This window comes from Ursus maritimus, unplaced genomic scaffold (assembly GCF_017311325.1).
Source record: "Ursus maritimus isolate PB19 unplaced genomic scaffold, ASM1731132v1 scaffold_21, whole genome shotgun sequence".
Lineage (NCBI taxonomy): Eukaryota > Metazoa > Chordata > Mammalia > Carnivora > Ursidae > Ursus > Ursus maritimus.
The window spans coordinates 177,509-204,182 of NW_024424564.1; the positions used below are offsets into that span (position 1 = coordinate 177,509).

The 26,674-nt window shown below is 54.6% G+C and overlaps 4 protein-coding genes across 5 annotated transcripts in view; 2 read left to right on the forward strand and 2 right to left on the reverse strand.

The window, feature by feature from the left end:
• Window positions 1-955, reverse strand: part of ITGA7 (integrin subunit alpha 7) — a 20,797-nt gene extending 19,842 nt beyond the window's left edge. The window contains exon 1 of the mRNA XM_040637105.1: window positions 647-955. Within this exon, the coding sequence (XP_040493039.1) occupies window positions 647-852 (206 nt within the window). The 5' untranslated portion in view covers window positions 853-955. The remainder of the gene's footprint in view (window positions 1-646) is intronic.
• Window positions 956-7,851: 6,896 nt separating this feature from the next.
• On the forward strand, window positions 7,852-11,731 carry BLOC1S1 (biogenesis of lysosomal organelles complex 1 subunit 1). The gene is made up of 4 exons (XM_008712001.2): window positions 7,852-8,030; window positions 8,813-8,885; window positions 10,953-11,085; window positions 11,535-11,731. The coding sequence occupies exons 1-4, from the start codon at window positions 7,970-7,972 to the stop codon at window positions 11,643-11,645; spliced, it is 378 nt and encodes a 125-aa protein (XP_008710223.1). The 5' UTR covers window positions 7,852-7,969; the 3' UTR covers window positions 11,646-11,731.
• Window positions 11,732-11,876: 145 nt separating this feature from the next.
• RDH5 (retinol dehydrogenase 5) lies at window positions 11,877-16,640 on the forward strand. The gene is made up of 4 exons (XM_008711988.2): window positions 11,877-13,446; window positions 13,578-13,836; window positions 15,614-15,777; window positions 16,051-16,640. Exons 1-4 carry the CDS (start codon window positions 13,137-13,139, stop codon window positions 16,272-16,274), a joined length of 957 nt encoding a protein of 318 aa, XP_008710210.1. The 5' UTR covers window positions 11,877-13,136; the 3' UTR covers window positions 16,275-16,640.
• Window positions 16,641-17,862: 1,222 nt separating this feature from the next.
• CD63 (CD63 molecule) lies at window positions 17,863-21,256 on the reverse strand. Of its 2 annotated transcripts, none has more exons than XM_040637111.1 (8): window positions 21,232-21,256; window positions 20,282-20,358; window positions 19,204-19,392; window positions 18,947-19,021; window positions 18,750-18,845; window positions 18,500-18,640; window positions 18,184-18,267; window positions 17,863-18,014 (listed from the first exon to the last, which is right to left on the reverse strand). In XM_040637111.1, the coding sequence occupies exons 2-8, from the start codon at window positions 20,345-20,347 to the stop codon at window positions 17,949-17,951; spliced, it is 717 nt and encodes a 238-aa protein (XP_040493045.1). In that variant the 5' UTR covers window positions 20,348-20,358; window positions 21,232-21,256; the 3' UTR covers window positions 17,863-17,948. The 2 variants fall into 2 exon arrangements, with proteins under 2 accessions (XP_040493045.1, XP_040493044.1); XM_040637110.1 differs by lacking the exon at window positions 21,232-21,256 and adding an exon at window positions 20,930-21,045.
• Window positions 21,257-26,674: the final 5,418 nt, after the last annotated feature.

Sequence of the window (26,674 nt, forward strand, 5' to 3'; positions counted from 1 at the left end):
GCTGCTGCTGCTGCTGCTGCTGCTGCTGCTGCTGCTGCTGCTGCTGCTGGGGCTGCCGCTGCTACAACTTTTGGGGCTCTGTTTCCTGCCAATCTATCATCAAACCATCTAGTACAGGTTGCCATACCCTCCCAGGTCCTCTTCCAACCTTCCCGTGGTCTCGAGCCACAGAATTAAATGGCAGGGCTCTCCTGGCCTCCAGTGTCCTACTGTCTTCATTCCACCCCATGGCAATGCTCTGACGGGAAGTTATTTCTGGAGTCTACCCTCCATCCCATGGTGTCTTCAACCTCTCTGTCCTTTTCCTCTCCTCCTGCCCTAAGCAGAGACAAGATGTCCAGTCCCCCTTCCTGAGGGAATCCAGCCCTCTAAAGGAGGGGAGTCACAGACCCTGGGACTGAAGCAAGGACGCAAGTTGGGGGAAACCTGCCAAGGCAAGAACCTCACTCTCCAACTTCTCCCCAAAGCAAGACCCCGGGTCTCAGGCCCTGAGGGTACGTCAAGACAGATAAGGCAAGGCTGAAGTATGGGATAGCTGGGCATAGCCTGAGTCGTCGTGGGTTTGGAAGACTGAGAGATGGGATGAGGGGTTGGGGGGAAATCTGTGGTTCGGGCACGGGTACTCTGGGCGGGTGCGGTGACTCACCAGCTCTGGGGTCGGGGCTGCAACTGCCGGTGCAGAGCCACCGAGAAGCCGAAGAGGCTACCCGGCTCGCCCTCCTTGCGCAGGGCGCCCATCACGTCCAGATTGAAGGCGACAGCCCGCGGGGCGAGCAGTCCGGCCAGCAGGGAGCCAAGAAGGTAACAAATCCCGGGGGCGCCCCGAGAAACACCGCCCGGAGTCCCGGCCATGCGGCGAACCCCGGGCACGCTCCCCACGAGCGAAAGAAAACTCGCTCGCGCCCGGAGCCGCAGGTCTCCCACAGCGGGTCTCTGGTCTCGAGTGTCGCAGGTCTTTCAAGTGTCTCGCAATCTCTCTCCTCGCCAGCCGTCTCCCGCCGGCCCTCTGCCCCAGCACCCGCTAGGACAACTGCAGCAGCCGCAGCCCTGGCGAGCGCTCGGGCTCCTGCCTCCGCTCCAGGGGCACCGCCCCGGCCCCGCCCTCGGCCCCGCCCCTCCCTCGCGCTGCAGGTGGAGGCTTCGCGGCGTCGCAAAGGGATGTCCAAGCTGGCGACTCCGGGTGGGAACGGGCCTGGCTCGCCAGGATCCCCACCCCGGCTTCGGCCCCGCCCCCGCCTGCGCGCTCCGGCGCTTCTCCCTACTCCTGCCCAGGCCCGCGAGTGGTGGGGCGGCGCCTGGGAATGGGGAGGGAGAGAGAAGTACAGATAGAAAGGGACCGAAAAAAAGAAAGGACGGTAAGAAATGAGAAGTGCTTGAGGCTAAAGGAGTCTGGGAAGAGAGATGCAGACGGGGAGATGAAAGGGCAGGGTCCTGTGTGGACCTTTGGTGCTGCCTTCTCTCCATGGTCACGTAGAGCGCCTAGCATGCTGTTCGAATCAAACCACATCCCACCCCATCCCATCCCATCCCCAGAGCCCAGCAGTGACGACGGCTTTGCTAGCCACACCGTCAGCATTGAGGAGAACTGAGGAAAAGACAGAAGCAAGAGGAGAGAGAGAAACTCAGCAGGTCCGGGGAGAAGAGCAAAGGAGGCAGGTAGAAAGAAAACAGAGAAAAGAGATGGAGAAAGAAGGGCAAGAGTTTGATCAATAAGGAATGGTTTGGGGGGAAGGGGGGTTCCTGGCTGCCTCAGTCCGTACAGCATGGGACTCTTGCTCTCGGGATGGTGAGTTCCAGCCCCACCTTGGGAACAGCGCTTACAAAAAAAGGGGGGGTGGAATTAAGGGAGAAAAAATTACCGAGGATGATTGATAGAGGAAGAGGAAATTAATTAAGCTGGGGAAAAGGGAGTGGGGGGGGGTCAAAGAAGGGCAACGGCAAAGATGAAAAAGATTGGACCCAAGAGGCAGAGAGATGGAAACGATGTCTTCGGCTCTTAGACCCCCTCCCTGAACTGTCCGTTTCCCACCCTCTGACGGGAAAGGATTGGAGAAGGCCGCGACCCGGGCTGGTCCAGGCGGGGATCTGGGTGGGGCTTCGCAAGGATCTCCACAGGGACCCGCAAGCCTGTCTCTCTTCCTCTCCCTTCCCCCAGGCTGAAGCAAAGGGAGGGGAGACATTTTCCAACCCTCTGCTATTTATAACTCCAATCCAGAAACGGGGCCAGGAGGAGAGATAGGAAATAATTTGGCACAACTGGAACCTCCCTTGCTCCCACCTCCTCTAGTGTATATCCAGCTGTCCATCTTTCCCTTCCCTCTCACTACTGTTTTTTTCTCATCCCAAACTCTATTTTTGTCCCCTTTCTTGCTTCTATCACATGGAACCCTCCTCCAAAGATTTCTCAGTGTCTCTAATGTTGTCTTTGTCCCTCCAACTCTATCCTATCCTTAAGATTTTCTCTTCTCATGCGGTGTCTTGCCAGTGTGGTCAGTAGAGCATGCAACTCTTAATCTCAGGGTCATAAGGTTGAGCCCCACATTGGGTGGCGAGATTACTTAAATATGAACTGTTTTTAAAAAATATTTTCTCTTCTCCCTCCCTTCCTTAAAAGCCCCAAAGCGCCCTACCCAATTTCTCTTCCCACGCTCCCTTTGTCTCTCTTATTTCTTTTTCCAAAATTATACTTTTAAAAACAAACAGAAAGGTAGGCTCTCACTCTGCTGACCCTGGGACAATCCTTGCCCTGGGTAAGTTACTATACATTTGAAGATTTGGGCCTCCGTTTTTGCAACACTACACTGGAGACATGCCCTCCAGGGGACTAGCACACCTCTAACTCGGGGCTATCGAGGAAGCACATGTGCTACCAACAAGCCAGCACCAGGATCCTTTTATTATCCCCCAAATCTGCCCTCTCTGTCCCTTTTCTATTCAGAGCCCCAGACAGTAGAGCTGATATGAGAAGGCAGAGTAGTAAAATCAGTATGGAACCCAGGACTCCTGATTCTGAGCCGAGATGTCCAACCAGGGTCAAATGCCTTTACAGACCCAGCTGCCTTCCTCTCTGCACCTGCAGCTTCTGCCTCCCTTCGTCTTCACCAAGCTGGCTCCTGCTAAATCCAAGGCTGAAATCAGATGCCAAGAATCTGCTTCTGACCTCCTCTGCCCAAATATTTGAGAAGTCATCTCACCCGCCACAGGAGGAAGGAGCAGGAAAAAGAGAGAGAGAGGCTGCCCAAAATTAGCCTGGCTATAAATAGTGGGGCAAGGAGGGCGGGGGATGTAAGAGTCCTAGACCAGTAAATTTAGACATGTCAATTTTCCCTAAAGGAGAAGTGAGACCAGATTGTTGGAATGGGGAACAATGTTGTAGGTGAAAGAGGGGTGCAGAATGAAGAAGTTGAGGGATCTGGAGAATGAAGCTCAATGTTTGAATAAACAACCTGCCAAGAACTTCTTGTATTTGAGTCAAGAGTTTGGAAATTCATGAAATTAAAACCAATTAAAACTATAGAGATGGGGCGCCTGGGTGGCTCAATTGGTTAAGCGTCTGCCTTCGGCTCAGGTCATGATCCCAGGGTCCTGGGATCGAGCCCCACATTGGGCTCCCCACTCAGCAGAGAGCCTACTTCTCCCTCTCCCTCTGCTGCTCCCCCTGCTTGTTCTCTCTCTTTCTCTCTCTCTTTCTGTCAAATGAATAAATAAAATTTTAGGAAAAAAAACTATAGAGATGACAAACAGATTAGTGATTGCCAGGAGACAGGGATGAGAGGAGGTGAGTATAAAAAGATAGCACATTACAGGGGCGCCTGGGTGGCACAGCGGTTAAGCGTCTGCCTTCGGCTCAGGGCGTGATCCTGGCGTTATGGGATCGAGCCCCACATCAGGCTCCTCCGCTATGAGCCTGCTTCTTCCTCTCCTACCCCCCTGCTTGTGTTCCCTCTCTCGCTGGCTGTCTCTATCTCTGTCAAATAAATAAATAAAATCTTTTAAAAAAAAAAAAGATAGCACATTACACCTGAAACTAACATAACATCGTGTGTTAATTATACTTCAAAAATAAATAAATAGGGGTGCCTGGGTGGCCCAGTTTGTTAAGTGTCTGCCTTCAGCTCAGGTCATGATCCCGGGATCCTGGGATCCAGCCCCAAATCTGGGCTCCCTGCTCCGCAGGGAGTCTGCTTCTTCCTCTCCCTGTGCCCCTCTCCCCCGGCTTGTGCTCACTCTCTCTCTCAAATAAATAAATAAAATCTTTTAAAAAATAAGATAAATAAATAAATGCCAAAAAAAAAAAAAGATAAAGACAACACGGGAAGCTCCTTTGTGGTAATGAAGAGATCTGTATCTTGATTTTGGTGATAGTTATTCAAATCTATACACAGGATAAAACTGCTTAGAACTACCCACGCGCGCGCACCCTGACACACACGAACGAATGCACGTAGAACACTGATGAAAACTGAATAAGGCCTGTAAGCTAGTGACCAGTGTCCTTATGTCAGCTTCTGGATTTGATACTGTGCTACAGTCCTATCAGATGTCACCAGTGAGGGAAGCTGGGTGAAGGGTACACAGGACTCCATGTACTATTTTTGCAACTTCCTCTGAGTCTGTAACTATTTCAAAATAATTTTAAAAATTGATTAATGTCCAGGCCCAGCAAAGGCTTCAGCCCTATCCAAGTGGAAGCTGAGTCTTTCTCCAGCCCCTTCCCCCTCTAACAACCTTCTTTGCCTCCATCTGGGATCCCTGTTTTTCGGCTTCCCCAGATTACACATTTTCCAGCTGCTGCCTCTAGCTTACAAGCAAACACTTCCAGAACACATCGCAGGGTTAACTTCTCCCTCCACCTCATCTGGCAGCAGAGCCTTGGAGCATATGTCCCAGGGTCAGCCTCTTCCTCCCCAACACACACAACATGAGGACTTTCTCACCCCACCCACCTCTCCAGCACTGTAATCCTTCTGCCTGCCTCCAAATTCTGGCTGTAGCCAAAGCTTGAACTGCGGGAGTGGCTGGGAGAGAGAGAATATAAATGTGATTGAGAGGAATCGCTGGAGAAATGACTTGACTGCTCTCGTCTTTGAGGATCCAAGGGAAACCCATGCATTTTCTGGAGAAGGACTGGGAGGTCACTTCCCACAGGGAGCCATTTAGACTGTCTTGAGGGCCCCTTTTCTTTGAGCACTGGCTTCAGGCCAACATTTGGAACTTGGCCACACCACCAACAGCAACCCCCTCTTGAAACCCAGCCAGGCTTCCCAGTATGAGAAGCCTTCTCCATTCACTCCATGTTCTCCTTCGGTCCTCACCCAACCCTTAACAACTCAGCTGCTTCCGGCCCTAGTGTTTGGCCAAGGCGTTCAGTTTAGAGCTTGCTAAGTAAAGCTAACTCAGAAAGAGACCTCAAAAGAACAAGGAAATGAGTGGGGGAGGAAAGGAGCATGGAGTTGCATTCATTCATTCTAAGAGAAAATAATCGGGGCGGGGGGAGTGTACGGAGATGCAGGCAGAAAGAGATTTCAAATGTCAAGAGTCATTCTCCAGAGATTCATGCAACTTGTGTCCATCTCAACCAAAGGCGGGTGGGGAGCTGAGCTTCAACTCAGCAGAAACTGAAGTTACACAGTGAGCAGCAGAAGCCTAGAAAAAGAGCATCTGGAGGATGACTCTGGAGAGATCAGCTGGGGTCCCCAGACAGAGGTACCCATGTCCTCTGCCCAGCTCTAGGGCAAAGGAACAGCCAGTGTGTGAGGAGGGGGGCAGGGCTGATGTCTGCAGATTCCTGGCAGTCTCTCTACTGATTGTGAAAATGTCAGGCAGTTGTGCCAGTGGGGTGAGGGTAATACAGGATGGGCTGGCACTCTCCCTGAGTCAGCCTAATCTTAACATTCACAAACTCACCACCAAAACCCCCAACACCAACCCCCCTCATTAGCCCCTGCCCTCTGTTTCACATCCCCAAGGATCCATTTTCTGGTACCCCCTCCAAGCCCTGCTCTTCTCTCCCAGGCCCCACGGCTCAGGGAGTGAGGCACCCAGCATCTTCGAATGTGCTTCTATTTTGCTTGCTCACTGCAGTGGGAAGCTGGAGCCAAGCGGGGGTTGGGGCAAGGACTGGACTAGGCTGCCCAGTGATGCTCTCACTCTTCCCGCTTCTATTGATCAACCCCTCACTGGAGCAGAGCTTCTTCCCAAACACTCCTCCCCTACCAGGATTCCCTTCAACTGTGCCCACAAGCTAGAAGGGCATAGTGACGAGACACAGAGCCTCCCCTCCTGGGGTCTGCCCCATGGTTTGCGCAGCATAGGGCAGTGGTTACACCCAGGCTCTGGAGTCAGACAGCCTGGGTTTGTATCCTAGCCCCACCACTTATCAGCTCTATTACTCAACTGCTCTGTACCTCAGATTCCCCATCTGAAAATTGAGGGCAACCATAATTCACACCATAGTTCTAGGGATTAAATGAATGAATACGTGTGAAGTGTTTGGCCCATGGTAAGGACGCAGGAAATGTTGGAAAAAATAAGTTCTAGTACACATATAAGCATAGACATATACATATGCAGTATCCAACAGTTTTATTCAGAATTTTTATCCTGGTGGCATTTAACGTTCTGCTTTATGCTACCACTTAACCATTTCATTCACTAATCCTTTCACCGTTGCACACCTCCCAGGATTTACGATGCTACTCTGCAAATAGTTGAATGACTCAATCGGTAATCCTCAACTCTTTCTCAGAAAATTCAAGAAAGTTTTATTCTAAATCAGCACCTGTTTCTCTTCCCCGTAAGTATATATCATGAAGCCAATTTTCTACTATGTAACTGAATCATAAAATGAGAGAATGCCATAGTTGGAAACAGCCTTAGATGTGGCTTAGTCCAGTGATTCGCCAACGCTCCGATGCAGCTGAACAACTTTTTAAAAAATACTTATGCTTGGGCTCCACTCCTTAGAGATCTAGTTACTCAGTCTAAGGCCAGGGCATTTTTAAAAACTTCCCCAGGCCGTTCTAATGTTTAGCCAGGGCTGAGAACTGCTGATGTAATCCAATCCCCTTATTTTACTAGGAGAAAACCAAAATCCAGAGCGTAAGCCATTTGCCCAGAGACACTCGGCTCGTTAGCGCGCGGTGCACCGAGAGAGATGATGGCAGTAGCAAGAACATGTTGGTGATGTTTATCATTTTTTCTCGTTGGAGTTAATCCCGGAAGCGTTTCTCTTCGGTTCAGAGGTGTTGTATGATTTACCTTTTACTGTGACAGCTGCACTTACTCTTCTGGTAAGACTGAAAGGGTTCGCATTCCCTGACCACAAAAGGACAGAGATGGGATTATACATTCACCACACATAGCCAGCCAAATTAGCAAAGCTCCCTAAGAGGCCGCTTGAGATGCCGAAAATGCTGCTTCTCTGCAGTGATCACCCAGAGCTGAGGGATCTTGGCAGGGCGGTGAGAAGCGAAGGGGCTGGAAAAGAGAGGAAAGCATTGCCTCCCATAGGGAGGGTGCTGGGAATCAATGGAGAACCGACCAGAGCTGCCAGGAGGGAAAGGCGAGGAAAGGAAAAGAATATCAATGAGTCCAGGGAGCCTCTGCTCCCCCAATAACGGAACAATGATGCACAACCCGGCGGTACCGACCCTCCCGGGAGCCCTGAGATCCCAAGGAGACGATCAAAACGGGCTCGGCAAAATGGGTACTAAAGAAAACTTTCAACACTCACCAAAAAGGGAGCCCCCCAAAAAGACCAGAGCTCACTTTCCCCTAACCCTCTACCAATTCCTCGGTTCAAAGCCAAGATCTTCTATAACCTCCACCCCCTTCTTAAAAGGGGGCGGTCCTGGCCTCACGTGACATTGCAGTCACGTGACCCGGGCCCCGGGGGAGCCGCGGTGCGGGTTCCAGCTCCCGGAGTCGGAGGGGGCCGGGCGCGCCCAGCCCCCAGCCCGTTGCGACCATGCTGTCCCGGCTGCTGAAAGAACACCAGGCCAAACAGAACGAGCGCAAGGAGCTGCAGGGTGAGCCGATCGTCCCGTCCACCGTTTTCTTTTCCGCCGCGGCCTAGCCTCAGCCCGGAGCCTGGACCTCGAGTAACGGCCTAGATCCAGGGAAGGACGCGGGCTGGTGGGCGTCGGGGAGGGGGTGGGGGCGCTCTTTTGGAAATCCCGTTCCCTAGCCAACGGGCTCTGGTCCCTGTGGCAACACTGCGCGCCCCCCCCTCCGGTAACGCCCCCCACGTCCAGTCTCCCCGCATCCTCGGCCCGCCCCTGCGCGTGGATCAGCGCTGTGCCGATTGGCCCAGGGCGCCTCTCGTCCCGATAGTGGGAAGGGACGCTCCTGAGGGAGGAGGGTGTTGGGGCCCGACTGAGAGGAGATTCTTGGAGGCCTGAAACCACGGAAATGGGGGTGGCGCCCTTCCAGGATCTGGCCTGAGAATCCGGGAGTTACCAATCCTCAAGCCAGGATAGTGGGAAAATGGTGCCGGGGTCTGGAGTCCCGGGCGCCGCCACTGACTCGTTAGCGTCCCTGGGCGAGTCGCTTCCGTTCCCAGGGTACCACTTAACTCACCTCTAAAATGAAAAGGCTTAGAAAAAACAATTTTTTTAATAAAAAAATTTAAAAACAATGAAATGAAAAGGCTTGCCTTATGTTTTGCAAGGTCCTTTTCAGCTCCGGCACTGTGAGATTAGTTGAGATGTTCCTGCAACTAGCGGGATAGTAATTAATGGGTGGCGACCCTCTAGCACCGCCCTTCAAAAAACCGAGTCTCCACTCCAATCCCTTTTCCCCCCATCCCCAGAGAAGAGGAGGCGAGAGGCTATCACTGCAGCGACCTGCCTGACAGAAGCTTTGGTGGATCACCTCAATGTGGGGTATGAACCTCTTCCCATCAACACCCCCCCCCCCAAGTTTAGGCATTGGCAAGGTCCAGCCCTCAGACTGCTGTTGAGGGGATGAGATGGTCCATTCATTCCCTCCCCTCCCCCAGCTTAACTTTATGGGGAGAGGCTTGAGTCAGCTCTGACCCCTAACGTTGCACAAGGAGCAGCAGCTGCAGTGGTTGGAGAAGCAGCCAGATTCCCCCCTCCCCACAATAACCTCACAACTTGATGCCATCTGCCACTTCCCTTCATCCCTCCAAGTCAGCAGGAGGGAGAGCACCCTCCTTCACCAGAACTTGCCACCCTCTCCTTCTCTACCGCCCACCCTCTGGCAGGCCTGGGGAGCAGCTGGCAGGAAAGAGATGGCACAGCTGGTGAGGGGAAGGGCAGAACCTCGGCCAGGAGCTGTAGCAGAGCCAGGCCGGCCGGGCCCTTCCTTCTGGGTCTCCAGAGACCATCCCCTGCGCCAGTCCTATAGGAGGACTCCAGTAACAACCAGAGACTTGGGAAGGAGCAAAGAATACTGTCTCTTGACCCTGAGTGACCAGAAGAGTGCTGAGATGATGACTGGAAAAAAAGGGGCAGTATGATGCCTTCCACCCCAACAATAGCTTGGTTGTGAATCCAGAGACTTGAGTCACCCAAGTAAGCCATGCAGGGACTGTCATCTTCATTACTCATCTCTGGGGAGGACTGGGGGACAAGAAGGCTGTGGTTGGGGCCTCTGATCTCCCTCCCCTCCAGACCTCTCCCTTCAATCACTGTGGAAGCGGGAGGTCAACAGGAAGAAGTAGGATTTTAGGAACTGCCAGGGGACTGTCTTAAAGCATTGGGGGGCCCCCTGCTTTACTGTTTCAGCCTCTATGCTGCCCCTTACTATGGCCTAGCTATCTCCCAAAGAGAAAGGAGAGGGTCTGCCCCCTTTCCTCCCTCCCACGTTGGCACCACTTGGGCCGTGCTGTGAGATTGGCCCAGGCTTCTCCCTCTGCTCTTCCTTTGCTAGGGGCCACCCCTCTTCCAGCTTAGAGGACAGCTAAGCCAAAGCCAGATTAGAAAGGGTTTTGTGTTGCTGCCCACGGGTCCTCTCATTCCCTGGAAAGGAAAACAAAGGCTCAGTCTATCTCAGCCCCTGTCAGGTGTCCTTCCCATTCTCTCCACCCACCCCAACCCCTTGCCCCCTCCAGCCCTCACAGATTCCAGTGGGGGGTGGGCCCCGGATGCGGAGTCTCCCAGATGACCTAGAGGTTTAGGATGGGAAGTCAAAGACTCACCAGCCAATGAGAGAGAACAGTTGTTGTGGGATGGGGAGATTGGGGGAAGGGGGGCAGGAGAGGGGGTTGGGGATTGCGACCTCATGGCGTTAATGGTAGCTGCAGCCAATCTTGATTGAGGAGAAAAGAAAAACTGCCTAGAGCAAAAGGAAGAAAAGGAGGGAGGGAGAGATTGTGTGTGTGTGTGTGTGTGTGTGTGTGTGTGTGTGTGTGTGTGTTTCCTTCATCTGTGTGGGCGAAAGGAGAAGGGTGGGGAGAGAGAGCCAAGAAGCAGCCCCTGGGATATCTTCTCTTGACCCTGAGCTCCTGGGGAGGGGGGCTGCTCTCCCATCCCACCCCAGATTCAGGGAGGGGCCCAATTTCCCTTCCCAGCTTCTTGCACAGATCCCTCGGCTTCCAAGCACAGCCGGATGTGTCCCTGCTGCTGGATTTTCCCCGCTTCTCTGGGCCCCCTTTACCCTCCCAGCTTCTTCCCCAGGGATATTCCCTCCAGGTTGATCCTCCCTTCTCTCACCCAGCTCTAGGAATTCCTTTGAGGGGTAGGAGATGGTAAATTCTCAGTCAGCTCCCAGCTAGGCTTTCCTGGGAATGCTGGGAGTGGGAGGAAGAAGCTGGTTCATTTGCATGAACGGTGGTCATTTGCAGCACATCCAAGAATGGCCAAAATCATGAGGTTTTCCTCAGTCTGGCTGCTGGCTCCCCTCCCACCGTGGCAGTGGAATGTTAGTCCTGGAGACCACTCCCCACCAGCTGGGTCAGCTGATCTCATCCCTCTTTCAACCTCTAGTGTGGCCCAGGCCTACATGAACCAGAGAAAGCTGGACCATGAGGTGAAGACCCTACAGGTCCAGGCTGCCCAGTTTGCCAAGCAAACAGGCCAGTGGATCGGGATGGTGGAGAACTTCAATCAGGCACTCAAGGTGGGCCACACTCCCTACATCACTGGGACCCTGTTGACTGCCTCCATGCACGTCAGCTCAGGCCTCAGGTTAAAAAGGAAGTGGGGAGGGGTGCCTGGGTGGCTTAGTCAGTTAAGCATCTGCCTTTGGCGCGGGTCATGATCCCAGGGTGCTGGGATCGAGTCCCACATCGGGCTCTCTGCTCAGTGGGAAGCCTGCTGCTCTCCCTGCTTGTGCGCTCTCTCTGACAGATAAATAAATAAAATCTTTTTAAAAAAAAAAGGAAGTGGGGATGGTCCCAGAAATGCTGTCGATGGCCCCAGTGTCAGAGAGGCTAGAGAGAGAAAAGTAGTTGGTGGGTTCAAGCAAAGCCTTTTCTGGGGGATGGATGGAAAGTGCTCCCATCTGTCTCCATAGCACCACACTCTGTACACCCTGATTACCAGCCTCCCTCCTCCTCCCCTTCCCAGGAAATCGGGGATGTGGAGAACTGGGCGCGGAGCATCGAGCTGGACATGCGCACCATTGCCACCGCACTGGAATATGTGTACAAAGGGCAGCTGCAGTCTGCCCCCTCCTAGCCCCTCTTCCCTTCCCTCTACCCCGCCCCTCCTACCTCCCCCATGGGGGAAGCTGACAGGCCAAGAATAAAACACAAGCCTCCGTTTCTCTGTGGTATGTTTCAAAGAGCTATGAGCCCAGGACGGTGGGTAGGAGTAGATGATTCAAAGACCGTTTCCCTAAGTGACAGTTAGCTTTTGGGTAAAGGGTGGAGCCAGCATCCTCCTACTGCCCCACCCCTCTTTTCCTCTTCAGGCTGGTGCAGGTGCGTGCTGCGTAAGCAGAGGGCAGAAGTTGCCCACACCTCCACCCGGAAGGCTAGTGGGCCCTGCCCCAAGCTTCCTGACTCAGGACTTTGGTTTCCTGCAGAGGAGAAATACACCAGGGAGCAGGCTTGGTCCCGGCTCTGGCTCTCTGCCTCTCCACGTGCTCGTGGCCTCTCCCAGCCTGGTGCTAAGCAGTGTCATGAGTCCGGACCAGGTTGGAGATTAGTTCTTGGGCATGGGGGCGCTTTGGGGCTTGGAAGGAGGAGGAGGAGCGGCAGGTCCAGGATCACCAACAGAGAGGGGCAGCTGCCATCCTTGACATATCCCTCCTCCTGGTCATCCGTGACAGAGGCGGTCAGGCACCCCAGCTGGAAAAGACAGCCAAGAAGGGGGCCTGGGCACGCCTGGCCTGTGCCAAGCCTTGGCTTCGACCACCGGGCTCCAGCTTCCCGGGCTCCTCCTCCCAGCCCCTCCCCCACCCCACCCACACACTTAATACTTCTGGGACCCAGGCCACCCGCTGCGGACTTTGGCATTAGCTGTAGCTAGTGTGGAGCCTGGAAAGACTGGGAGCAAAGTCTCTCAAACGAGCGAAACAAGGAGCTTCAGGCGTTGTGCCGCCTGCTAGCTTTGCCCCGAGGAGCTGAGCAGGGCACCGGGAGCTGGGCGCTCTGAGGGGCGCTCCTGGTATCACACGTGTTGGTAAGTCAAAGCCGTAAGCTTTTCAAGTGCTTCCTCACACATGATCCCCGTGGACCCTCCACAGCTGCCAGGTGGGCTGCGGTGGGCATTGGCCCCACGGGTAGAATAGAAAACAGGTTCGGAGACACTCAGCATCACACAGTAAGTTTGGGGCCAACAGGACGAAAGCGCAGGGCTCTTGGCCCTGTACGTGTTTCCAAAAATAAGGCCCAGTTTACACGCAGAGAATTCAGATGTCGCTGGCCTAGCAGGAGAGGGGAAAGCCAACCGGATTCCTCTGCTCCCGAGCCGGAGTCTGCACCCCGGCCCCGGCTCACCGGCTTTATTAAGGTAGCCACAGATACAGGGTCGGCCTGGGTCTTTTCTCTGCTTGCGTGAGCCAGAGTGTGCCAGTTACCTGCCAAGCAGATAATTTCTCAGTCTGCTCAGACCAGGCTTCCAGCTAGGGAGGCTCTCAGGGGCCAGGGTTTGAGACCAGAGTAAACGAGACAAGTTTTCCTGCCCAGCCTCGGCTGCCACCGGCAGGTCACTTGGGCTCTGGCCATGTGGCTGCCTCTGCTGCTGGGAGTCCTGCTCTGGGCGGCGCTGTGGTTGCTCAGGGACCGCCAGAGCCTGCCCGCCAGCGACGCTTTCATCTTCATCACCGGCTGCGACTCAGGCTTCGGGCGGCTTTTGTCACTGAGACTGGACCAGAGAGGCTTCCGAGTCCTGGCCAGCTGCCTGACCCCCTCGGGGGCAGAGGACCTACAGCGGGTGGCCTCCTCCCGCCTCCACACCACCCTGCTGGATGTTACTGATCCCCAGAGTGTCCAGCGGGCAGCCAAGTGGGTGGAAACACACGTCGGGGAAGCAGGTGAGTAGCCACTAGGCCCACTGGCAGGCTGCTTGAAGTTGGAGGGACTGCGTGGGGAAGGAGCAGTGATCCGGGGAGAGAGTGCCGGAATGCCTTACCTACCCTGTGGTGTCTGTCTCCTCTCTCCACAGGGCTTTTTGGTCTGGTGAATAACGCTGGTGTGGCCGGGATCATCGGGCCCACACCGTGGCTCACACAGAATGATTTCCGTCGGGTGCTGAACGTGAATACACTGGGTCCCGTCGGCGTCACCCTCGCCCTGCTGCCACTGCTGCAGCGGGCCCGGGGCCGGGTGGTCAACGTCACCAGTGTTCTGGGTCGCCTGGCAGCCAATGGCGGGGGCTACTGTGTCTCCAAGTTTGGCCTGGAGGCCTTCTCTGACAGCCTGAGGTGAGGGGTGCCGAGCCCTGGGCTGCCCTGCAGAGATGATGAAAACACAGCATAGTGGGATCCTGAGGAGGAGACAGTTTAGGGCTCAACTTTGTGGGTTCGAACCCCAGCCTCCTGTCATGGGAGCTTCGTGACCTTGAGAGGTTACCTCTCTTTACCACAGTTTATTCCTCATCTGTTAAATGAGGATGAGAAGACCTGCCTCATGGGTGCTGGGAGTGAAATGAGGTATGTGTAAGGCCCCCACAGAGCCTGGCACATAGACAATGCCCCAAGAAGTCTGCTAGCATTATTAGTAGGATTTTTTTTTATTGGAGAGAGAGAGAGCATGCGCGCACACACAAGGGAGCAGAAGCAGAGGGAGGGGGAGAGGGAGAGGGAGAAGCAGGCTCCCCCCTGAGCAGGGAGCCCGATTGGGGCTCAGTCCCAGGATCCTGAGCCGAAGGCAGACGCTTAACTGAGCCACCCAGGCGCCCCTAGTATGATTAGTAGTAACTATTACTTGTGATGAGCTAGTACTTTACAGAACATTTTCTCCTTTATTTCTCCCAGCAACCCTCTAAGGGATAGGCATTAATATCTGCAGGGTAACATAACTAACCCAAGACCGCACAACTAGTTAGTGGAAGCACTGGGACTTACCCCAGGTCGGCTTGCCCCTCATCTTTCTGTTCTCCTGCCCTTCATCTTTAAACAGTAATGTTCGGGGCACCTGGGGGGCTCTTTCCGTTAAGCGTCTGCCTTCGGCTCAAGTCATGATCTCAGGGTCCTTGGATCGAGCCTCACGTTGGGCTCCCTGCTCAGAGGGAAGCCTGCTTCTCCCTCTGCCCCCGACTTGTGCTTGCTCTCTCTCTAATGCTCTCTCTCTCTCAAATAAATAAAATCTTTAAAAAAATTTTTTTAAATTAAACAATAATACTCAAAGTCCCATGAGAGCACAAAGGAGACTTGACAAGTACCACCCAGGCGGTCCCGAATTTGGAGCAGTACACGTGCCCCCAGCCAGCCCACTTTCTGTAGGAAGCCTGCCTTCGTCACCCTCACTCAGCAAAGAATTTCATATACTTTTTGTCCCTATCCCTTGGTCTTTTACTTTTCCAATCAGCATCATGGAACACATACTTTATACTTGGATTTCTGCATCCATGTCAAGGGGGGTTAGACGTGTCTCTGTAGTCTCAGCAAATACCAGTCTACACCCTTCACGTCCAGCACCCAGGACTCAACCCTGTGTTGTTTACTACCCTGTGGGGTAGTAAAAGATTATTTATTTGAGAGAGCACACGCGCATGCACGGGGGGGGGAGGGGCAGAGGGAGGAGAATCTCAAGTGGCCTCCACACTGCCACAAGGCTTGATCCCATGACCCCGAGATCACCACCCAAGCCAAAATCAAGAGTCGGATCCCCAACCGACTGAGCCACTCAGGTGCCCCTGGTGTTTACATTTTAAATAGTTACATTGTAAATGGTTATGTAAGTACCTACCTGAAATCATTAATTTTTAGGCCTGTGTTGCCAAAAATACTTATTGTCTGTCCCTTTAAGAAGAAGTTTACTGACCCCCCCATTCTAGATCTTAGAGTACAAAGGAAAACAAATCTCGAAAATAACTGGCCCACCTGCCCCCTTCCCAGGACAGCAGGGATCCCTTTGACCTTCAGGACCCAGGTCCCCAGCCTGTGATAACTTTCCCATTTTAGCCCCCACACCCATGTCCCCAAGGGTCCCTTTCCTATAAAGGCAAGAACCCAGAAACCTCCCTCTATCCCCATCCAGGCGGGATGTGGCTCATTTTGGGGTCCGAGTCTCCATCGTGGAGCCTGGCTTCTTCCAGACCTCTGTGACAAATCTCAAGTGTTTGGAGGACACGCTGCAGGAGTGCTGGGCACGGCTACCTCCCACCACACAGGCCCTCTATGGGGAGGCCTTCCTCACCAGATGTGAGTATCTGGGCCCACACAGGGGCATACGAAGGGAAAGGAGAGTGCCAGAAAGGCCCGTCCTATGGAGGAGGTCCTATGGGAGGAGGCGAGGGTGAATGGGACGCCACAGAACACCACCCAGGCCATGTGGAACCTTCCACTTGCCAAACTGCGGAGGGACCAAGGATCCCTCTGACCCCTGCTGGGGACCGCTCCAGAAGCCAGAAGATAGGGCCTGAGATGGGTTGGAGTGGGAAGGGACGTTGATTACAACCACCTCCTGGGATGCAGACTTGGAAGTGCAGCAGCGCGTCATGAACCTGATCAGTGACCCGGACCTGACCAAGGTGAGCAGGTGCCTGGAGCACGCCCTGACTGCTCGCCACCCGAGAACCCGGTACAGCCCAGGCTGGGACGCTAAGCTGCTCTGGCTGCCGGCCTCCTACCTGCCAGCCAGCCTGGTGGACGCTGTGCTCACCTGGGTCCTTCCCAAACCTGCCCAGGCGGTCTGCTGAATCCAGCCTTCCAGCAAGAGATTGTTTGTCCCCACCCTGATACTGCCTGAGGCCTGGCACGAAATAAGTGCTCAATAAATGTGTCTTGTTAAACAAACAAAACACTAGATGGGCAGAAATGAAGTTGCCCAGTGGGAGACTAACCCCATTTAAGTGCTAACCTCAGGGTGACTTAAAGCCCAGGGTCACTGGCCGGTTTAGTGCCTGCGAAACCACTAGCAGCAACTGGGCGCCACCCTCCACCCGCAGGCTGTATTGCATCTATCTATAGGTGCTCTTTGAAGCTGCACCTGGAATGGCCACCAGAGGGCACTGTTGGACATCGCCTTTATTTTCTACAAGGAGTAAAGTTGCAGTTCAGTGTTTAGAGTGCAAATGGCCACTAGCTATTTTTCTTGGGAAGGAGGGAAGGTGGTGAAGAGGGGACAGGACCAGGCTGGGAGGATTCCATGGGGAAAAAAGGCAATACCCACTTAAATTGTCCCCTCTCCTTATTTTTAAAGATTTTATTTATTTGAGATAGAGCAAGCAAGAGAGAGAGCACGGGTGAGAGGCAAGGGAGCAGCAGACTCCCCTCTGAGCAGGGAGCCTGACTCGTGGCTCAATCCCAGCACCCTGAGGTCATGACCTGAGCTGAAGACAGGATGCTTAACTGACTGAGCCACTCAGGTGCCCCCTCTCTTTTTTTTTTTTTTAGATAGATTTATTATTTATTTGAGAGAAAGTGTGCAAGGCGGGAGAGGGGGCAGAGGGAGAGAATCTCAAGCAGACTCCCCACTGAGTGGGGTGCCTGACATGAGGGTCTCATGCCCTGTGATCAAGACCTGAGTCAAAGTCAAGAGTCGGACGCTCAACCAATCAAGCCACCCAGGAACCCCTAAATTGTCCTCTTATCTAATCTAAGAAGAATGGGGGGCGCCTGGGTGGCACAGCGGTTAAGCGTCTGCCTTCAGCTCAGGGCGTGATCCCAGCGTTACGGGATCAAGCCCCACATCAGGCTCCTCCGCTATGAGCCTGCTTCTTCCTCTCCCACTCCCCCTGCTTGTGTTCCCTCTCTCGCTGGCTGTCTCTATCTCTGTCAAATAAATAAATAAAATCTTTAAAAAAAAAAAAAAAAAGAAGAAGAATGGATACTGGCCACAAAGGTGTCGTAACAACTTATCACCACCCTAACAGGAGCCGGATCCCCTCTGTTGAGGGAGGGAGCTGCTAGGCCCTCAGAGGTGGGCAGACCACCAGGGAAGAGATGTCCGTGGTAGATCTGGGCTGGCCTCTCCCAGGCAGGGCCTCTGTGGGGAATCCCTTTAACTTTTGCAGGAGATGCCTTCATGAATATTCTAGCACCAAACCTGGTAGCACAGGACTAGGAGACAGGGAGGGCAAGGGGCCCCAGCCTCCTCCAGATGCCCACTTCCACTGCCAGCCGCACCAACGCCTTCAGCAAAATCCACCTTTCCCAAACACCCCCCCAAAACACACCTTTCCTTCCCGAGGTGCATATAGAACAAGGTCCCAGAGGACAGGAACACGGGTGAGAAGGAAAGGAGAAAGTACCACTCTTAAAGACAAACAGACTATATTTGTTTCAGTCTGAAAAAATAATCCGTTTAATTGAAAAACCTGGAGTGTACTACCCCACTCCCTTAGATGAGGGGGTTAAAGAGACCCGACCCCCTACATCACTTCATAGCCACTTCGGATACTCTTCACGAGGCAGCAGGCAAAGACAATTCCCAGTACCTAAAAGTAAAGATAGAGGGGTGGAGAAAGGCAAAGTATCCCAGGCCCACCCACGAGACCCCAGACACAACCAGGGCCCCCGTCCCTAGGCCAGGACTTCCCCAGCACCCTTCTCCCACTGCCCCTATTGCCCAGATGCCCCAGAATGAGTCCCAAGGGTGCCTCTCACCTCCACAAAGGCAATGCCCAGGGCTGCTGCAGCCACCACCAGCACGTTGCTCCTCAGCCAGCCCCCAATCTTCTCCACACAGCCCTGAAGGTAGAGGCACGCAAAGCAAGAACATAATCAGAACCCTTCCACCCACCTTCGCCTGGTCCCTCTGTCTCTCCCCTACTCTCTGTACCTTTCACCCTACCCCTAGCACTCCCAGATCTCCTCCCCCTCCCAGTGCCCCAACCCTCTCCACTCCACCCCTGGCCCCTCTCAACCCTCGAAACATTTCCCAGGTTTCCCAAGTCCCCTGGTACCTCAGCTTCTTCCCTACCTCAGGGTAGATATTCTTCACATTGAAAGAAACCCCGCAGTCCTTCGTGACATTGATGCAGCAGGAGTCAGGGACTTGGCCCTTGGACATGACAGGGACGCTCTCCCAGTCCGTGTAGTTAGCTGCCCCGCAGCATTTAAACTGCAGGAGAAGAGAAATACGGAGTAGAAGGTTATTATGTGAACCTCCACCTTCAATATGAAGATAAGAATCTTCCCCCACTACCCCTGCTCCCAGCAACCTCACTCACATCTTCCTGCATCTTGTCCAGGGCCGAAGTCGTGTGGTTGTCTTTCCGATAATTCTGCATCTGCTGCCGGAAGTCCTTATTAAATTCTAACATCACCTGGGAATAGGAAGGCGCATTGTTGAGGTCAAACTTCAGGGCACACGCATCCCAGAGCAGCCAGACCTCTGAGGTGGGGCCCTCCCCTTTGCCCTGCTTACCTTGTCTCTAAACACATAGCCAGCAATGGCTGCAGCCACCTCCACCAGCATGATGAGAGACAGGAAGATGGCAAACTGCAGGCACAGTGGACAGGGGTCAGGTTTGCAGTCTTGGTGAGGGTGGCCTGCTGTGGCCCAGCCAGCCTCTAGTTCACTAAGAAAGGTTTTCCGCACCCACCCACCCCACTTCACCTCAGGAGCCCCCTTCGTAGAAGTGCCCTCTGTGCAGTCCCACGCTGGCCCCACACCCTGCTCACCGTGATCATAAGACAGTAGTTCTCCTTGCAGGCCCCACAGCAGCCCACAAAGGCCACCAGGAAGAGGAAGGCACCCACTGCGATGATGACCACGGGCAACAGGGAGCCAGGCGTGGCCCCCTGGATAATGGTCTGACTCAGGACCAGCTGGGCCCCTACACCCACGGCGATCAGTCCCACTGCACAGGCCTGTGAGGAGGGCAGGTCAGGGTGAGGCCAGACCCACAACCCATCCGCCCTCCATGCTAGAGTAGTGGGTACACCCAGGACACAACCTCAGCCCCGTCCCAGAGAGACAGATTCTCACCCCTCCAGGAAGCCTGATTGCGGGGGAGGAGGATGACCCATATTTGCCCCACAGTTTGATCAAATGCCAAAAGAGAAGCTCCCAGAAAGCCTTGACCCCAGGGCACATATTCCTCACCTAGAGTGGTGCTTCCTATGGGCCTCTAAGGCTCCCAGAACTGTGCTCTCACTATGGTCCAGCACCCGCCCCATCCTCATCAGCTGTGACTAGGGTTCCTCAGGCCCACTAGGCCAGGGAGAAGGGAGAAGAAAAAGAAGCAGGAGTGCTGGGCCCCTTCCTGGACAAACAAGAGCCTCTGAAGCCAAGAGCCCAGGACAGGAGCAAACTGAGGTAGGCAGAGCCCTTCCCCAACCCCAGGCAGCTGAGAGGAGTGAAGAAGGATGAGGGGTAAGGGAGAGGGTAGGGAAGGGTGGGAAGGAGAGGGAAGCCCCACGGCGATAGCTATCAGACCCCGGCCGGCCGTTGGCTGGTTGCCCCATGGCCCGGTATCACAAGTGGTTGGGTCACCAGACAGGAAGGGCCAGAAGGGGTTGAGGGGGAGGGTGCTGCGCACCCACGCTGTCCATTCTTGGGCCAAACGAGCCTCCGAGGACCCCGAAAGCTGGAGGGGGTGGGGTGGCCATGCTGTCTTCGGCTCGTTCCCCGGGCTCTCCTTCCACATCTGGTCTCCAGCTGCCTTCCTTCATTCTCGGCCCCTCGGCCCCCACCCCTCCGGATCCAGGTCTCCCCGCACCCTGCCCGCGCGCCCCCAGCGTCCCCCTTCCCACTCACGCAGAAGGCCAGCAGAAGAACGTAGAGCAAGAACTTGACACATTTCATTCCTCCTTCCACCGCCATGACTGCCGGGCCTGGGGTAGAGGGGAGCGCAGGGGGGTGAGAACCGGCCGAGGGGGGACCTCGGTTTCCGTGCTCCCTGCCGGCCCTCGAGGCCTTCCCTGCGCGGCCCCCATTCCCGGCCCCTCCCACCCGGAAACCCGCGGTCAGATCCACGTCTCCCAGCCCCCTCTTCTCCCAGGCTGGAGAGGGGTGGCGGCGACCGCCGCGAGGCCCGGACCCGCCCCGCCGCATCCCGGGCCCGATCCCGCGGCGCGCGGACCGAGGCCGGAGCCCGACGCCCACCCTCAGCCCTCCAGCCCCCCCGGCGTTCAACACCCCCTCCCTAGCCAGCCAGCCCCTACAAACGGTCCTCGGCCCAAGCGCGAGCCCCAGCCTCCTTCCCCCGCGCTCTGACCTCCCCACAAACACAAGCGCAGCCGGCCCCCCACCACACCCCGCCCAGGCAACTTTGCAAAGTTGCGAGGGCCTCGGGAGCGCCTGGGAGCGCGGCGGATCTTCGGGGACCGCGGCGAGCCCCAGCGGAGGGAGCTGCCCGCGACATCCCGCCCAGACCGAGGCCGGCCGTGGGCCCCGCGGCCTCACCTGGGCTCCCCGAGGCTGTGCGCTGCTCTCCCGCCGCGGCTCAGGGGCTCTCTAGCGGCGCCCCCCCGGCTCCCGCCCCGCCCGCCGCGCGGCCCCGCCCCGGCCTCCAGCCGCAGCCCCCTCCCCCGCCGCCTCCTCCGCCCAGTGGCCGCCTGCCTCCCTCATGTGACGCGGGAGCAGCTGCGGCCTGAGTCACCCGGCCGGCGAGGGGAGGGCCGAGCCCCCCGCCCGGCCAGGGCCACGTAGCCCCTACCCGGAAGGCAGCGCCCACCCCCGCAAAGGGAAGGCGCCGAGGACAGGACCTCAGGGTGTTTGGGGTCCTTCTGGTGCCCCGGTCCCCGTGCCACCTCGGGCCGGGAGGGCGGGACCCAGCGGCGCCTGCTTCTGCCCGAAAGCGGAGGAAGCGTGTGCGAGCCGAGGTGGGGAGAGCGGCCCGGAGCTGCGGCAAGGTGGCGAGGTGGTCCTCAAGAGGCCGCCTCATCCTCCATCCGGAGCCCACTCCTCTGCTCTGGCTCCCATCTCTGCGGAAGCCCCCCGCTCTCGTCCCCGAGTCGGCAGAGGGCGCTGTTAGCTCCCTGGGATCGGGTGGGTCCCGAATAAACACTTCAGAAAGTCCCTGGCCTCGCATCCTGGGAGTCCCCCAGCATTCTAGAGTGGGTGTTCCTGTCCCCCCTCTGTTAGTCCCTTCTCCATTTTCTGGGGCTCCGGAGTAGTGGGCTGAGGACAGGAGGAAGCCAGAGTCGGGTCCCTACCTCTGGGGAAGGGTGGACAAGGTCTAAGCTTCCACCACTCCTGGATCAGCCTCTTACCAGGTGGAGGGGCGGGGGAAGGGGGGGGGGACACTGAAACGCGCACGGATATAGCTTCTGGATTTCCCCATCCCATTCTAGCAGGCAGCATGTCACATCCCAGGGGAAAAGCCAGGTGAAGGCTGGAAGGGGGAGGGGGCAGCCTCAAGCTGCCTCCCTCCATTGTGTGCCATGGTGGTTCCCAGGAGTTGTGTGAACAGGCCAAGGACAGAACCAGCCATTACTCCTGCTACACCCGCCTGGGCCCCACCCCTTAGGTTCTTATGGTCCAGACTTAAGAACCACTTCCTGAGTCTTTGTATGTGTACACAAAGAGGAAAGAAACTGCAAGAGCAAAAGGAAAGAGATCTGGGCTGGGCTAAGAACCAGTTTCCAGGATCACAACCTTCCAGCAAGGCACACCAAGCCCATTCTGGACCTTGCACCCAGTTATCACAGTAGGCAGGCAGCAGAAGAGGAGCGAAGATGCTGAAAGAAGGAGTATCACCAGTTTCTTTATTGTGCTGCCGCTAGATGCCAGGCATGTGCTACACACAGGAGATGGGGGGCAGGGGGTGCACGGGAGGCATGGGAGACAGTGGCCCTGCCCTCTGCCAGCAGACAGAGCCGAGCCCACACCGTGAAAACAGAATGCCCCGGTGGAAGGTAGACAGTCTCAGAGGGAGGGACAGGTGCTGCCCCTGCACCACAGGGAAAAGAACAGACTTCCTATCACAAAGGTGGGTGGTACTGAGGTGACTTGAGAGAATAAAGAATCAAGCTCTCAGTTCCAGAGACAGGGAAAGAGCCAAGTATAAAAAAGTAGTTTTCAAAGTCAATGGCAGGCTGGGGTTGGCTAGCTCAAAGGGTTCAGGAAGGATGTGGCGAAAAATGGACGGGAAAGTGGTCTGAAGTCAAGATTGAGAAACTTTAGACACATAACAACTGAGTATAATGCTTGGTCTTTGATTAAATCTTTGTCTGAACAAACGAACTGTGAAAGACATTCTGGGAACAACTGAGGAAATTTGAATATAGACTGAGAATAAGACATGAGAAAATATAATTTTGTTAGCTATGATGATAGTATAATTATATACGAAAATTACTCTATTTTTTAAAGATGAATACTAAAAAAAGATGCATAGTAAAATATTTAAGAGTGAAATGTCATATCTGTATTTGCTTTGGAATACTTCACAAAACAATAGATGAAGCAAAAAGCAGAGAGTCTTGGGGCATCCGGGTGGCTCAGTTGGTTAAGCGCCTCTTGATTTGGGTTTGGGTCGTGATCTAAGTCGTTAGATTGAGCCTCGCATCTTGCATCAGGCTGCTGGACAGGGGCCTGCTTAAGATTTGCTCTCTCCCTCTCCTTTTGTCCCTCTCCTGCTGCTAGTGTGTGAGTGAGCTCTCTCTCCCTAAAAAACAAAATTTAAATTTAAAATTTTTAAAAATTAGAAAGCAGGGAGTCTACGTGATAGGACTATTGAGGACCTAGAAGGCTATGTTGTTTTGTTTTGCTTCAAGCAAACTCTATGCCCAATATGGGGCTCAAACCCATGACCCTAAGATCAAAGAGTCCCATGCTCTACCAGTTGAGCCAGCTGGATGCCCCAAGGTTGGGAATGTCCTAAAGGCAGTGGGGAGTGGTGGAGAGTTTTGGGAAGGGGTGAGTGATCTTGGGGTTGGGTTTACATTGAAATAAGGAGGAGGTGTGCCTGGCTGGCTCAGTCAGAAGAGCACGTGACTCTTTTTTTTTTTTTTTAAGATTTATTTTAGAGAAAGAGAGAGAGCACGAGTGGGAGGGGCAGAGGAAGAGAGAGAAAGAATCTCAAGCAGACTCCACACTGAGCATGGAGCCCCACGCGGGGCTCAATGTCAAGACCATGAGATCATGACCTGAGCTGAGACAGAGTTGGATGCTTAAGTGACTGAGCCATCCAGGCGCCCCACGCATGCAACTATTGATCTCGGGGTCATGAGTTCAACCCCCATGTTGGGTGTAGGGATTACTTAAAAAAAGAAAAAAAAAACTTGAAAGAGGGAAAAAAGGAAGGAAGGAAGGAGGGAGGGAGGGAGAGAGGGAGGAAGAAGGAGGAATGAGGGACACTTGGGTGGCTCAGTTGGTTAAACATCTGCCTTTGGCTCAGGTCATGATCCCAGGGTCCTGGGATGGAGTCCTGCATTGGGCTCCTTGCTCAGCGGGGAGCCTGCTTCTCCCTCTGCCTGCTGCAGCTCCCCCTGCTTGTGCACTCTCTCTCCCTCTCTCTCTGACAAATAGAAAGAAGAAAGAAAGAAAGAAAGAAAGAAAGAAAGAAAGAAAGAAAGAAAGAAAGAAAGAAAGAAAGAAGAAAGAAGGAAGGAAGGAAGGAAGGAAGGAAGGAAGGAAGGAAGGAAGGAAGAAAGAAAGAAAGAAAGAAAGAAAGAAAGAAAGAAAGAAAGAAATAGAAGGTGGCCCAGAAGATAGTGGAGACTTCACAGCTACCATCCAAGGGAGAGGTGATGAAGGCTGGAACCATGGAAGAGGGGAGGTCTGAGTGGCATTTCAGAGGGCAGATAAAGGACAGGATGAGTGCTTACCTGTGGAAGGGGAGAGGAAGTAAGAAAAGTCCAAGATGACTCAGAGCTTCTGAACCTGGGCACCCAAGGGAGAAGGCGGCCGTCACCCAAGGCAGGAGGCCAGCGGCGAGCACCCAAGTGGAGACTTCCACCAGGAATTGCGGACGTGAAACTCAGGAGAGAGGTAGACTAGAGAGAAAAAGCGCTATCTAAATTCTTAGATGGGTGAGGGCCAGAGCAAGAGAAGAAAACAAAGACAGAGCTGCAGGGAGCCCTTCCATCTCAGGAACAGGAGGGAGGAGTCAATAGCCGTAAAGGAGCAGAGGGGAAAGGAGGCTGTGGATCTGGACGCCCCCACATTGCCGGGCTCAGGACGGGCACGATACACATTAGCTCACTTGACCCTCAAACAGCCCTTCCAGATGTGTATGATTTGTCCTGTCTTAGAGATAAGGAAACTGAGACTCCATGTCAGGGAATGATATGCCCAGAATCCAGGCCAGTAAAGGGCGGAGTTAGAATTGGAACCCAGATCTCTGAGGGTTCCAAAGCCTGTGTTCTCCCACTCTCTCCCGGGGGCCAAGAGAAAAGAAAATGTCACAACAGGAGGAGGGGACAGTGGCCAGGAGCATCAAACAGTATAGAAAGGTCAACTTGAGTGAGAAATAAGAGAAGGCCATTGGAGGGGCGGCCTTCTCCAGAGCGGTGTCAGGGCAGGATCCGGAGCACCTGCTGGACCCAAGAAGGAGGAAGAGGGAGGTGGAGACTTCCCGGTGGGCAAGGGCAGAGCCGACGTGAACATCAGGGCACGGGGGCCTGGGACTGGAGCAAATGGTGGTGCGCGCAGAGTGGCGGCAGCAGCTGGGTCAAGCAAGGGGAGAGAAAGAATGGTGCAGGGCATGTGGGCGATGGTAGGGCCAGGGAGAGCCCTGGAGAGCAGCCAGGGTGGAGTGAGAGTAGAAGGTGGTTGCCAGGGGCTGGGTGGATTAGTGATCAATGGGGTTCAGTTTGGGAAGGTGGAAAGGTCCTGGAGATGGATGGCGGAGACGGTTGCTCACCACTGCGGTGTACTTAGTGCTGCTAAACGGTGCTCTTAAAAACGGTTCAGTTGGTAGATTGTATGTTGTATTGTATGTATTTTATTTTATTTTATTTTATTTTATTTTATTTTAAGATTTTATTTATTTATTTGACAGAGAGAGAGACAGCCAGCGAGAGAGGGAACACAAGCAGGAGGAGTGGGAGAGGAAGAAGCAGGCTCATAGCAGAGGAGCCTGATGTGGGGCTCGATCCCAGAACGCCGGGATCACACCCTGCGCCGAAGGCAGACGTTTAACCGCTGTGCCACCCAGGTGCCCCTGTCGTATGTATTTTAACACACACACAGAAATAGCCCACTCCCCTGATCTGGAAAATCAGCAGACAGCCCTGTGTCCCTCTGATCAGGGAAGCAGCTGACTGGGACCCAGCCCCTCACACCATGTCCTTCAGAGCCCCCAGCGCCTGCTCCAAGCTCCTGGCATCCAGCAACGCATCCGCCCTGATTGGCTCATGCCGCCGTCCCTTGGGTGCCCGGCACTGGTGCTGGTAGGTGAGCTGGGGTGAGCACCCTTGCCCTTCCCCAGCACCTAAGGCCTCCTGAAGCCCAGATCCACACAGGGAGCCCTGCACTTGCGGCATGCGTACCTTCTCCCCTCCACCCAGTAGGCTCCTTGAGCCTGCCTGCACCCCACTAGGAGGGGCCGGCTCAGGGATAAGCCATGTGCCCTGGTAGGAGAGGCCCGTGACCTAGGAGCTGCCACCTGCAGGGGGTGGAGCACAGGAGAAGAGAAAAGGGAAGGGAAGAGCTGAGGACAGCTGGGAGGTACATGGGAGGATAGGGGAGGGAGAGGCATGGAGGGGATAGAGAAGGGAAAACAGGTGCCAGGGAAAGGGTGGGGAGGAGGAAGAGGAGGAGAGGGGTGGGAGATAGAGGAACTAAAGGCTACATCAGCATCAAGGCCATCTCTTCACTAGGGAGGGTAGGAAGGGTTGTGGCTGGAACTTAAGGTCAGGAAGTTGGGTCTGAATAGAACTGAGGTTTAGGGGCACCTGCTGGCTCAGTCCGTAGAACACACGACTCTGGATCTCAGGGTTGTAAGTTCGAGCCCATGTTGGTTGTAGGGATTACTTAAATATAAGAAAAATCTTGGGGCGCCTGAGTGGTTCAGTCGGTTAAGTGCCTGCCTTCAGCTCAGGTCATGATCTCTCGGTCCTGGGATGGAGCCCCACAGGGGACTTTCTGCTCAGCAGGGAGCCTGCTTCTCTCTCTCTCTCTCTCTCTCTCTCCCTCTGCCCCTCCCCACCTCTCGTTCTCTCTCTCTCAAATAAATAAATAAAATCTTAAAAAAAAAATCTT